The following is an 11,511-nucleotide window of genomic DNA, read 5'->3' on the forward strand; positions in this document are numbered from 1 at the left end:
TCCAGAAACCATTGGGCTTCAAAATGGTATAATATTGTTCTACACTTTCCTATCTTCATTTTGATATATTATGAGTCAAATTTGGTTAAGAAACGATTGAGTTACGAAGCTTTGAAAATTGTCTTTTTAACGGAATGACCATTTGTGATGTATTTGATCAATCTCAGGGACCATTTCTATTGATTTTCAATATCAGAGACCAAAATGATGTGTTTGATCAATGTCAGGGACTATTTGTGATAAAAACCCAAAAAAAAAAACTGTTTTGCTGTACTGTGAGAGATCGAGAATAAGTCGGACGTAAAATAAAACAGTTGATTGTTTGGTAAACTTTTTCTTGTAAAAGTGCTTATAGTTCTTGGGCCGAGGATGGTGAAGATTATACGAAGAGGAGGCTGAGAGCTTTCTTCTCCAAGTTTTGCAAGGTTGAAGAAAATGCTCTTTAAGAACAGAGGTCGAGCGGAAATTTTCATTATGACAATGGATGCAGCCGTGAAGGCAAGGGAAACTCTGCCCGGTGATCGTTCTAATCTGTTCCGGGTTTCAATATATGACGGCGCTGTTCGCGAAAAGTTTGAAGGGCAAAAGCAGCAATGATTAACTAGGGTTTCAAATTTTGCTTGTGTATGCCATTACCTTTAGTTTTGGTTTGCTTAAAACGTTAACATTCCCATCATCTGATATAATTTACAGTTCCTAACATCAGATCTTTTTACTTTTATCAAACTCACATTATTCATACAAAAAGACGACTCAACTCAACTCACGACAAAAATTGCTAAGGAAAACTTGAAATATATTACAAACCAGATTCTGTATACGAGCAAAAAACGCATTCAATTATCAACGAACGAGGACTCCGCCAGATCAATAGCGCGCGCAAGAGCAGCAGCTTTGTTCTCGCACTCCCTCTGCTCATCGGCTGGATCACTGTCAGCAACAATTCCTGCCCCGGCTTGGAGATGAGCGACCCACTCTCTGCGCTTGTTTGCGTCCTTGTATGAATACATTGTATCATACCGAAAGCTAGTTGGAAAAACAATAGTTCTCAGAGCAAGGGCAATGTCCATGTTGCCAGAAAACGAAATTCCCCCAAAGCCACCACTGTATGGACCACGTCTAGTCACTTCTAGCTTATCGATCAGCTCCATGGCTTTCACCTGCATTGCAGTAGAGCTAAGAATGCAGAAACTCGAAAAATTAATCCTAAGTGAGTCCATATAAGATAGATTAGGAAATCATGACATCAGGTTCCATATATCAACCAATAGTGGTGTAATAAGCCGTTTCCTAACTAATTAGGTTAATCCTCAAGGTTTGTACTCACAGGATTATACAGGTTAATTAAGTCTAGGATCAATTTAGCTAATTAATAAGAAATAAAACAAGAATGCCAACAAACAAATTAAAAAGGGCTCATGAAGAAAACCTTCGGTGCTCCACTGACTGTCCCAACCGGCAACGCAGTACGCAGAACATCCCAGCTAGTTAAATCATCAAGTAACTCTCCAGTAACCTACAATCACATTAAAGTTTCGTCCCTTAATTCAATTGTTTGTTGAGTACATACATTACACTCATGAAAATAGTTATAGACCCCATGAGAAAATAAATTCTGAAACTAATGTCTACAGATGCGCGGATGTGTCATCAATCGTTATAGATATTAGGTTACTTATTATGTGTATTACCAAAAGGAGATACTTACTGTTGAACTTATGTGCATGACATGGGAATAACGCTCAATGTTCATGAGCTCCTCAACCTTCACAGAACCAGGTTTTGAGACCTGCATGAACAAATTATCAATCGCTTTATTATGGCCACAATACTAAATGAAAGAAACAGATTATGATAAAAATCTTATAAATATTGTCACGTAAGCCATGAACAGACAAGGCACCAAGTGTGAACTTATTAAGCTAATGCTGAAATATACATCAGTGAAATACTTTTTACCCGCCATGGACTGAAAATAGATACCGGGGAAAATAAAATTTAGCATATGCATGGTATTACACTCTAGAGAATAAAGTTCAACATACAGTAATAATCATACAAATAAGAGAAAGGAAAGATTATAAACCTTCCCAACATCATTCCTTCCCAAGTCTACAAGCATAATATGCTCTGCACATTGCTTTTCATCATTCAAAAGCTGCTTTTCCAGCATTAAATCTTCTTTAGGTGTTTTTCCTCTTCTAACTGTCCCAGCAAGAGGCCGGTTGGTGATCGTTTTCTAATAACAAAAACAAGAAATGCAAATCTCAGCAATTTATTGCTAATGAAGACTACAACACTATAGTAGGAAAACAAAAGGGACCAAAGAAAACATAAAATGTAGGACATCTTGTAGGAACCATTGTAGAGGTTTAGGAGCTAGCAACAGAATAAGACGAACACTCAGATGTTAAAATTTTTTGGACTTCCTTTACTCACCTTCTTGACACGTGTCAGAATTTCTGGACTTGAAGCAACCAGAATACAGCCTCTAGCCTGATCATGGAAGTATATACTCATATAATCTCAGAATTACAAGATGAACAAGTAGATTGGAACCAAGGACTCACTGAAAACGAGGCAAACCTGTAAATAAGTCATATATGGACTTGGATTAACTATCCTCAATGCTCGGTAAATTTCAAATGGGTCTGCAAATGTTCGCCTCTCAAAACGCTGGCTTAATACAATCTGAAATATATCCCCAGCTAGAATGTGTTCTTTAGCTTCCAAAACTGCCTCCTTATATTCCTCACTTGTCAAGCTTGAGTCCTCCAATTTAGTACCAAAAAGTTGAGTGTTGAACTCTATTGAACCTGCAGGCAGCCTAGGGCTGAAATTGACAGTCGGTACATTTTTACATCAACCTTAAGTTTTTTATTTTTAAAAAAGTAATTAACAAGTATGGAGAACTAATTCCCCCAGCCCTGAGGCAGCCTCGAGTTGAAATTGACCGTTGAATAATTTATAATTAAAACTGGTATTAAAGAGGGAGGGATGAGTAAGAATATAGGAGGGGAATAGAAACTCAACAAAAAAAATAGAAGAGAAATGTGAAAGAAAGGAGTTGATTACTCACGTGATAATGTCATGCACTCTAGATAGCAATGTTTCCAATCTATTTATTCCATCATTGAAGGCCTCGTCAACAGAAGAATATTGATCTAATTGCACCCAGTGAATTACATGTGCTTTCTATAGTAGACAAAATTGAAAAATAGAAATGGTTATAGCCACAACAGTAGCACCCTATTTGTTAAAATAAAAATTTACAACCAAAGCATGCAGTTAACTAATTCTCCTAGTTCAGTAATGGGATGCAAATATTTTGATTCAACGTGGCGGAAAAAACAAACAAGTACTTTGAAGAAAAAGAATAAGCATAAGAGCGAGTAACTAGGAAGAAAAAAAAAACTATTTTAACAGAAAAAAAAGCAGATGTCATTATGCTGACATGCATTTGAATCAAAGTGTCTCCAATTTATATATTTTCTTCACTAAAATCTAGCATGAAAATCACAGTACCTTGTCCACATGATCGAACACTATCACATCGTCATAAAGACCAAGATGAACATCAGGAAGATTTCTATCATCTGGTGGTGCACTCGGAAATGGCAGCTTTTTCTTTTCAACATAACGTACTGTATCATAAGAGAAGTACCCAACCCAGCCACCTGATAAAGAGAATGGATGTTGTTAACCACCAACTAGTGACTTCGAAAACCTCAATTTTTTAAGACTGAATTATACAATAATACGAGGATAGATTTATGGCAATTTTGTGACAAGTACATCTTTTGCGAGAGTCCAGAATATCACACATTACTTAGTGTCAACACAGTACATCTACAACCTAAAAAATGTACAGGGAAATATGATCTGTACTGATAGCCCACAGTTCTACTTGCCTAGTCCAAAACTTTGAGACAAAAGGAAAAAATTAAGCAAAGCGTGGTCTTCATTTTTATAAATAACTTCACCACAACTTTACGAGTCTAAGCTTTGTTAACAAACCACATTTAAGGAGAAGTGGTTTACTTTGAACTGAGAGGATTAAGATAAGAGTACTACCAAAAAAATTTAAGGCATGTTCTTTGTGTACTGATCATACCACAAAATGCTTCTGGAAGTTCATCAAGAAGTTGGGGTGTCCATCCCTCCATGATTCTCCGAGGAACAGTCATTGGATCCTCCACGATCTCCTCTGTCCTACAACCTTCTCTGTGGTCCATAATGGTAACCATGTTCTCCTTAGCCACGATTTCAATGGATGGTTGGGCACCAATAACACTGTACCGGCCCTAACAATGATTGACACCAAAAATTTGTAAGTGATTAATTATTGTCTAAAGTCAGATGCAAACAAATACAAATGATACAAGGGGCTGAGGACGCTTACAACATTGGAGTCGTTGGAACCCGGCTCAACTGACTCAAACAGAAAACTTGGAGCATCTCTATCATCCTCCTTAACCAGACACCGGTAAGCAAGAACAGGAGTTAGATGATCTGAGAATATGCTCCGAGACAGAGGAATTAAATTCCCCTTCTTCGAGGCTTCTACAAACTTCTCTGATTCGTCGGCTGCAGTAAAATCAATCGCACAAATCAAAACTCGCATTGCCTGACAGAATCAAATTTTGAATTCTAAAATTTGGGCAGATTGTAATCATATAATGACCACCACTCTCATTGTTCAGCTAATCGAACCGAAATTAGCAATTTACAATGTAAATCAAAACACAATTAACTAAAAGCCCAGAAATTCATTTTCTATATTTTCTTCCAGTAAAACAATCATAGAACTCAAATGTAAATGGCTAATACTCAATTATCCACCCAAAGTTCCACATTTTCTCGGAAACCAAACACATCCCAGAAAGAAAATGTAGTTTAATCAACTGCTCCAGAAGAAAATTTGAAAATTTACCCAATGAGGCAGATGAGAGGGCCGAGCATCTCAGTGTGCGGACACGGGGCGTGGCGCGAAGCAGAGACAGAGAGCTGGAAACTCTGTTATGAAATTTAACGGAGACCGTTGACAGCGTCGGGAGAGTTGACGGCAGTTGACGGGAGCCAAAACGGCTAGGGTTTCCAATTTCCATGGCAGAAGAAGAAGAAAGCAGGTTGGTTTCGAGTTTGAACAGACGAAGTTGCCGTGGTGACTTCTGAGAGGCTGAGACTGGAGAAAGACTGAGCCAGACACTGCTTATTGGGCTTTTGACTTTGGGCTCAAATATCCTAATAACTCAAATTACTTAAACTACGCGTGTATCAAGAAGCTTTTGTATAAAATAAAATGAGTTTTAACGAAAAATTTGTGGTATTGTTTATTTTAACAAAAAATTATATTTTTACACTAAAAAATCAAATCTAATACTATTCATTTTACCTTTGATTTTGTCCTTATAATTAAAACTCAAAGTTTTCAATTCCTTTTCATTAGTTTTTCTTAAAATAAAAGACGAAAAAAATAATTTAAAGATAGAAAATAAAATGAATAAATATTTTCACATAAGCCTTTTTTATTTTATGAAAATATTTACTTATTTATGTTCGTTGATTTTACAATTATCAGAGAGAAACTTAATATGCATAACCAGCAGGCTGGTCGATCTCAGAAATCTTATCGGCCTACAAACCGAAGATGGGCAACCAAGGATGGATTGGCCGAACCTTGCTGCTCAGGCCTCTAAGAGATCGACCTCTGGCTACACATTATGTTTTCTATTTGTACTTCTTTGGCAATAATTGGTATTTACTTGTTATTGTATTTACAAATTTTCTTAAATATAAAATCACCTAATTCTAATTTACATGTTATAAAATGGATGATCAACGAATGTATAATTTAGGGTATAGTATTAATTTACTAAATATGCATGTTATAGCAAGGGTTGATTGACAAAATCATGCGACAGTGATGCCATCTCACCAAAAGATTAGTTAATTATCACATCATTTCATGTGTATTTTCACACATATAATTGCTAGGAAATAACGAGAATCGAATCCTTATCATGAACATGAGAGATCATAATTCTAGTTCTACATAACAAAAAATCTTTGTAACAAAAGCATGAAAATAAATAAACATTATTATCCTTTCAGAAAGAAGAATGTGTTACATTCCTATGTTTATACAAAATAAGTTACATCTTTTGAATTACAAGTATAACATAAGCTAATTCAACAACTTCTCTCTGTTGTTTTCCTTTGTATCATCTTTTTAAAGAACGAAACGGCGAAATTGAACTCTTGACGAAAACTGGTCTGCAATTAGATGCTTCTCGTCGCCGGAAATCTGCATTCGAACAGTAATATGAAACTGTAAGAGATAAAACGACCCCTGACGGAAACTGGCAAGATAAATATTTATGAGTAAATGGTCAATACTTGGCTTCCAAGGCACATTATCTGCAGGAAAGCTTTCACTGGACATGGATTTTATTTCAACTGTGCAATGAATAATATTTTTACCAGCATGTTGCTAACCCTATGTTAGCGTCTTCGTTTGTATGGTTGAAGCATTCAGTTCAAAATATAAAAAGAGACCCCAAGCCAACAAGGCTCCCCGATTTGGAGGGTTGAAGGAAACGTCTATCGTATGCAACCTTACCTTTGCTTTGCAAAGAGGCTATTTATATAACTCGAACCGGTGACCTTTCGGTCACAACGGAGCAACCTTTCCGTTGCGCCAAGGCTCGCTCTCATGCAGTTCAAAATATGAGATGCGCAATTCGTAATCAAGGCAATGCATTTCGAGAGAACTGTAAAAGGTAAGGTCCCGCCGGTATCAAGCGTAAGAAGAATCTGGACTACATATTCTTTGAATACAACTACTGAAGACAGTTCCGAAAGAAACGAATTCCCTGTTCAAACATAAAAGAGGTAAACATCAACAAGCTGAAAGAAATTACAAGATTATATCGTAAATCAAAACCGGAGTTTATAAGAGGCTTAGATATATTGTGACCTCACCTGTAGTGCAAAAGTGATGTCTGCTTCATCTGCTGCATTCATCGTCACTCTTTTAAGTTTTTCGTCTCGAGATTGACCACCCAACTTCAGGAGGCCCTGCACGTAGATTATGCCTCAGTAAGTAACTTGTTTCTCCTTTACCAAGTTGGTGAATTCGTATTAAAACCTAATAACGTATTGTCAGAGAACCCCGATACAAGGAATGTTATATTAACAGATGTATTTGCTTACCTGGTCATTTAGCACTCTGCACATACTTGAAAATTCAAAAATTCCGACTGGTGGAATAAATGTTGATTTGCAGATGTCTATATAAGATTTATTTAGCTGCAAATATGTGAAAAGCACAGAAATCAGCAACGTAAGTTTTACATGCTTGTGTTATCGTTTATCATCAAACAATGGAAAGGAAACATACCTGTGCTACAGTTGAATCCTTCTTTTTCCCACGGAAAAGCCTCACAGCAGAGCAAAGTATAATCTGCAGTGAAATAGGACACTTGCATTAAAATCAATGATAGGATGCCAATATATGTGTTCGTTTCATGGATCGGAACTAGAGTAACTATTTCTGAAGAATTGTGTTACTCAAAAGCCTCACAGCCTACATTCAACGAGTACAAGTCACCAGAAAAAGGGCTACCTGTTGATGTTGCGGAAGACTTTGTATGGTATCCACTACTGGTGATTTGAATGTCTTTGACAAAGCAGAAGCCATATGACCAATTGTCACCTGCAACACATAAGTGAAAATTTAGAACGTAAATAGTTCAAACAATGAAGCAAGCATTGCGAAACTTTTAGGTTTTCACAATTCAAAGTATTTACTTGAAACTTTTGGCGTTAAAGAATGAATCAAATAAAGATAATGGAATTGGAAAATTTCTGAAATCTTCTTGCATGAACAAAAGAATGAACTGAAACGAATGCATGAAATCTGTCAGTTTGGTGATTCAGATAAGTTCTTGAGGCATGTGGGGATCAAGGGTGATCGCTTACAACATCAGTCTCCCGTTTTTTCACAACAGGAGCTGGAGCAGGAGCCGTCTGCTGCTCAAAGAATGCATCCACTACTGATGATGAATTCAAGTTCTCAGCATATTCTTTCACCTCTGCTTCCAGAATCTCAATGGCACTCCTGGAAAAAAGTTTAGGAAAAGTTACGCTCATAACCCCACGCAATGCTCCTACAAATAGAGTCAAAAGTCACCAGATATATAGATGCATTCTCTGACATTTATATGACTTGCGATTTGTAAGGCATTTACATTTTCTGATACATCGATGAATCTAAAGTGCTTGTTCCTTTCTTACACCTTTTCAATTGCACAGTCCATGTCTATTCCAATTAATCAGAATCGTCAAATTCAGACACCTTTCGTACAATGTAATAATTTATCATGCGACTCAACAAAACTAACCTGCAAATACAAAGAGCTTTCCTCATATCTCCAGATGCCGCAGCAACTTTCTGCCATTTTTCATTGTTAAGTACTCAGCCTATATGCTTTTAACATAAAGATTGGTAACATCTAAATCCATTAAGAATGTTCTGGAAAATATGATAACAATAGCAAACTTACTCTGGCACAAAGCTCTAATGCTGGTGGTTGAAAGACGGTGTAAGGTAGTGTCTGTAGGAACACAATAACTGTCAGTACTCGGTAAATATACCAAGACAATAAGAAAGAACAACTCGTATATGAATACTCCACAGCAAGGAAGAAAAAAATATTCCTAATTCAGGCTCGTGATTAATTTATAAATGAAGGCATGAACTTACAATTAACCTCTGTTGAAGAATCCTGAGAATCTGGTCATAAGAGTATGCCCGAAAAGTAATAACCATAGGTTTGCCTGGAACATGAACATAATACGTAAGCACACTAGTTGCTAGTAAGTACTACACCCCAAATACAGTACAGCATCTCATTGAAGAAAAACGAGTTAACAAAGATATTCAACTCACAATTTAATGACTGAAGTCTTGGAAGAAAACGATCGGCCAGGTCTATGGCATTTGCCACTCCTGCAAAAGCATAAATAGTATGAGAACTTCACATATTACTACAAATTTGTAACTGAACGTACCTTATCTTAACTAGATTAGTACCTATGAGTATGCATCTCGAGAATTGGTACGTTGTGAGCATAAAAAGATCATGAAGCACCACCCGGTCTTTAGTAATTAAGAAGTCCAACTCATCAGCTATTACCAGCCTGATGGAATAGAAACTATTTTAGTATAACCACTCTTTATTACATTCTGTCAAACATTGCTCAGATCGTGTTCGAACGAGGATAAATTACTTACGTCATCTTCCTTCTAGAATACAAAGGCTTTTGAGAGTACAAATTTTGGAGAAGCTGCAGGGATGAGGTTTTGCGTTTAACTTCCTTCGGCGTTTGGTCTTTACCAAGTATCTGCCATTGCAAACCAAATGTGAGCACATCATCTGTCATAACTTACAACCAACAACAGAAGAAGCATTCGAGTTTCGTTACCTTAGTGAACATATCAGAAGTCTTTGTTAGAGAAGAACAATTCAAAGCCAACACATCCGGTTCCTCAAACCCAGCCTACCAATAAGAACAATTCCCAGTGTTAGTTAACAATTTGTATCGAAATAACACATCTTTCAGACATGGCGGTTAATCAAACATGTAGTATACATTCTAAAGATTCTATGATATTTGTAAACTTAAGCACATAAAATCACTGAGGTGCAATTAGCTTGCCTCTCCTGCCCAATCAACCAAAGCCTGCTTCACTTTCTCAATGGACAGAGATTTTCCGGTCCCCGGACACCCACAGACGTACAAACTCCCAGCCTTCTCTTGCTCTATGCATTGTTTCAAGAACTCCAAAACCCTCTTCTGCTCGTCTTCCCGGCACGAAACAGTTGAAGGCACGGTTGAAACGTGCAATGCCTCCTTCACCTCACTGATTTGCTTGACATCTACGAGTCCAACCAAAACAATTTCCCAATTCAAACACCAAAGACACACATTTTCCCATAAATTAAATCAATTTCGCTTGAAAATAGTCACCTTTCGGGTTCCATTTTGGTTTCTCAACTGATTTTTCGACTGATTTGCACAAAGTCTGGACCTTCTTTTGGGTGAAATACTTCTCAATTCCCTGAAATTATTTCCAAATTAACCAACGAGCTAAAATCGATAGCTTTATCAATCTCGCAAATTACTCCGCAGTTACAACATATAAACAATAAAATCCAATCTCACATTTGCCTGAGTGTTAACGCAAGTACTGAGCCGCTTTCGAGGCGAACCCAATTTCATGGGCTTGGAGATCGGACTCAGCTTCATCGGCGACGAGTTGGATCTGAGCCTCCGCCTCGGAGGTGTGGAACCGCCGGCGGATGGGACGGCATCGGGCGTACTCTCCGATTGGGTGGCCATGATGTCTTCGTTAAGTTCGAAGCTGCGTTTGGCAATGGCGGGCATTGTGTTTGGAGGGAAAGGAAAATGGCGTGCAGGCGGGCGAGGCTTCGAACACGCGGGAAGAAACGGGTGGGAGATGTTGATAAAGGTTGAACTTTTAGCGGGAAGAAAACTTGAGTTTGGCGCGCTGTCGCGCGCGCGGTTGCCAAATCGGGGCGCGGGACAAAAGGTGAGCTGAGGTTAAGGTGTTTAATTCAAATCTTCAAGAATTAAATATTTACAAATATTCTTGGTTGAATTTTTTTTAATAATTTAAAAAAGAAGTCAGATCATCATAATTTATAAAATATGATTTAAGTAGATAAGTCTTGACCATTATCCATTTGAAAACTCTCATATTTTGGTTACATTTGACTCAATTGTGACTTCATAATGATAAGAACCAATATTATTTTATTGCAAACTACGAATATTATTTAATTAAAAGGAACAAAATTCTCGAGACAGCTACAAATTAAAAATACATTGTGACTGACTTTATAATAAGAAATTCATGTGAATTAAATCTCTTTATGTCCAATATGATTGGAAAAAAATCCTGAATGTATTAAGTGGAGTTAATAGAACCAATAAAAGTAGAATATTCACACCCCCTTGAGCTAAGAAACCGAAAACAATGAGATCATGAACGTTACATTCTCTACTGTATCCAACGACCTAGATTACCATTATGTTTATTGTCCGACTGGGTTGAAAGTACCCGTTTTCAAACCCGAAAACCCCAGCCCGATTTAAAAAACTATCAAACCAAGCAAAACCGAATGCACTGGTCAGCGTTCATATTCAGTACGTGCCTTGCTTCTCTTCTCTCCTCCCTCCAAACTCAATGCATCCACTTCATATCTCCCTCTCACATCTATGCATCTCTTTGTTTCTCATCTTTGAATCCCACATAAGGCATCGCTATCAAGAGATAGATTCGTTTGCAAATGGAGGTAGAACACAAATAAAATTGGGTTAAATTCTATGTAGTTTGATAGGACTGGGTTCATATCGAAAACAATGTAGAAACACAAATTTAGGATTTTGATATCGCCTCCAAATGTTGAATTGAGTCTAGAT

The 11,511-nt window shown here is 37.3% G+C and overlaps 2 protein-coding genes across 4 annotated transcripts; both read right to left on the reverse strand.

Moving 5' to 3' along the window:
• Nucleotides 1–686: 686 nt before the first annotated feature.
• Nucleotides 687–5,219, reverse strand: LOC103429956 (anthranilate synthase alpha subunit 2, chloroplastic-like). 2 transcript variants are annotated; one of them, XM_029088255.2, is made up of 11 exons: nucleotides 4,934–5,219; nucleotides 4,403–4,587; nucleotides 4,115–4,304; nucleotides 3,526–3,677; nucleotides 3,080–3,195; nucleotides 2,587–2,833; nucleotides 2,440–2,496; nucleotides 2,087–2,239; nucleotides 1,709–1,789; nucleotides 1,430–1,516; nucleotides 687–1,160 (listed from the first exon to the last, which is right to left on the reverse strand). In XM_029088255.2, exons 1-11 carry the CDS (start codon nucleotides 5,106–5,108, stop codon nucleotides 837–839), a joined length of 1,767 nt encoding a protein of 588 aa, XP_028944088.1. In that variant the 5' UTR covers nucleotides 5,109–5,219; the 3' UTR covers nucleotides 687–836. The 2 variants fall into 2 exon arrangements, with proteins under 2 accessions (XP_028944088.1, XP_028944089.1); XM_029088256.2 differs by lacking the exon at nucleotides 2,440–2,496 and having other exon boundaries at nucleotides 4,934–5,209.
• An 849-nt stretch (nucleotides 5,220–6,068) lies between these two features.
• Nucleotides 6,069–10,570, reverse strand: LOC103447429 (cell division control protein 6 homolog B-like). Of its 2 annotated transcripts, XR_011573503.1 has the most exons (17): nucleotides 10,231–10,570; nucleotides 10,036–10,126; nucleotides 9,724–9,944; nucleotides 9,490–9,564; nucleotides 9,299–9,408; nucleotides 9,098–9,204; nucleotides 8,954–9,013; nucleotides 8,768–8,841; nucleotides 8,568–8,618; nucleotides 8,406–8,455; nucleotides 7,984–8,122; nucleotides 7,628–7,717; nucleotides 7,403–7,465; nucleotides 7,216–7,311; nucleotides 6,985–7,080; nucleotides 6,775–6,875; nucleotides 6,069–6,331 (listed from the first exon to the last, which is right to left on the reverse strand). XR_011573503.1 is itself a non-coding variant. In XM_008386615.4 (16 exons), exons 1-16 carry the CDS (start codon nucleotides 10,450–10,452, stop codon nucleotides 6,843–6,845), a joined length of 1,578 nt encoding a protein of 525 aa, XP_008384837.2. In that variant the 5' UTR covers nucleotides 10,453–10,568; the 3' UTR covers nucleotides 6,484–6,842. The 2 variants fall into 2 exon arrangements, 1 of the variants encoding a protein (XP_008384837.2); XM_008386615.4 differs by lacking the exon at nucleotides 6,069–6,331 and having other exon boundaries at nucleotides 6,484–6,875; nucleotides 10,231–10,568.
• Between the last annotated feature and the right edge of the window lie 941 nt (nucleotides 10,571–11,511).

This window comes from Malus domestica, chromosome 11 (genome assembly GCF_042453785.1).
Source record: "Malus domestica chromosome 11, GDT2T_hap1".
Classification (NCBI taxonomy): Eukaryota; Viridiplantae; Streptophyta; class Magnoliopsida; order Rosales; family Rosaceae; genus Malus; species Malus domestica.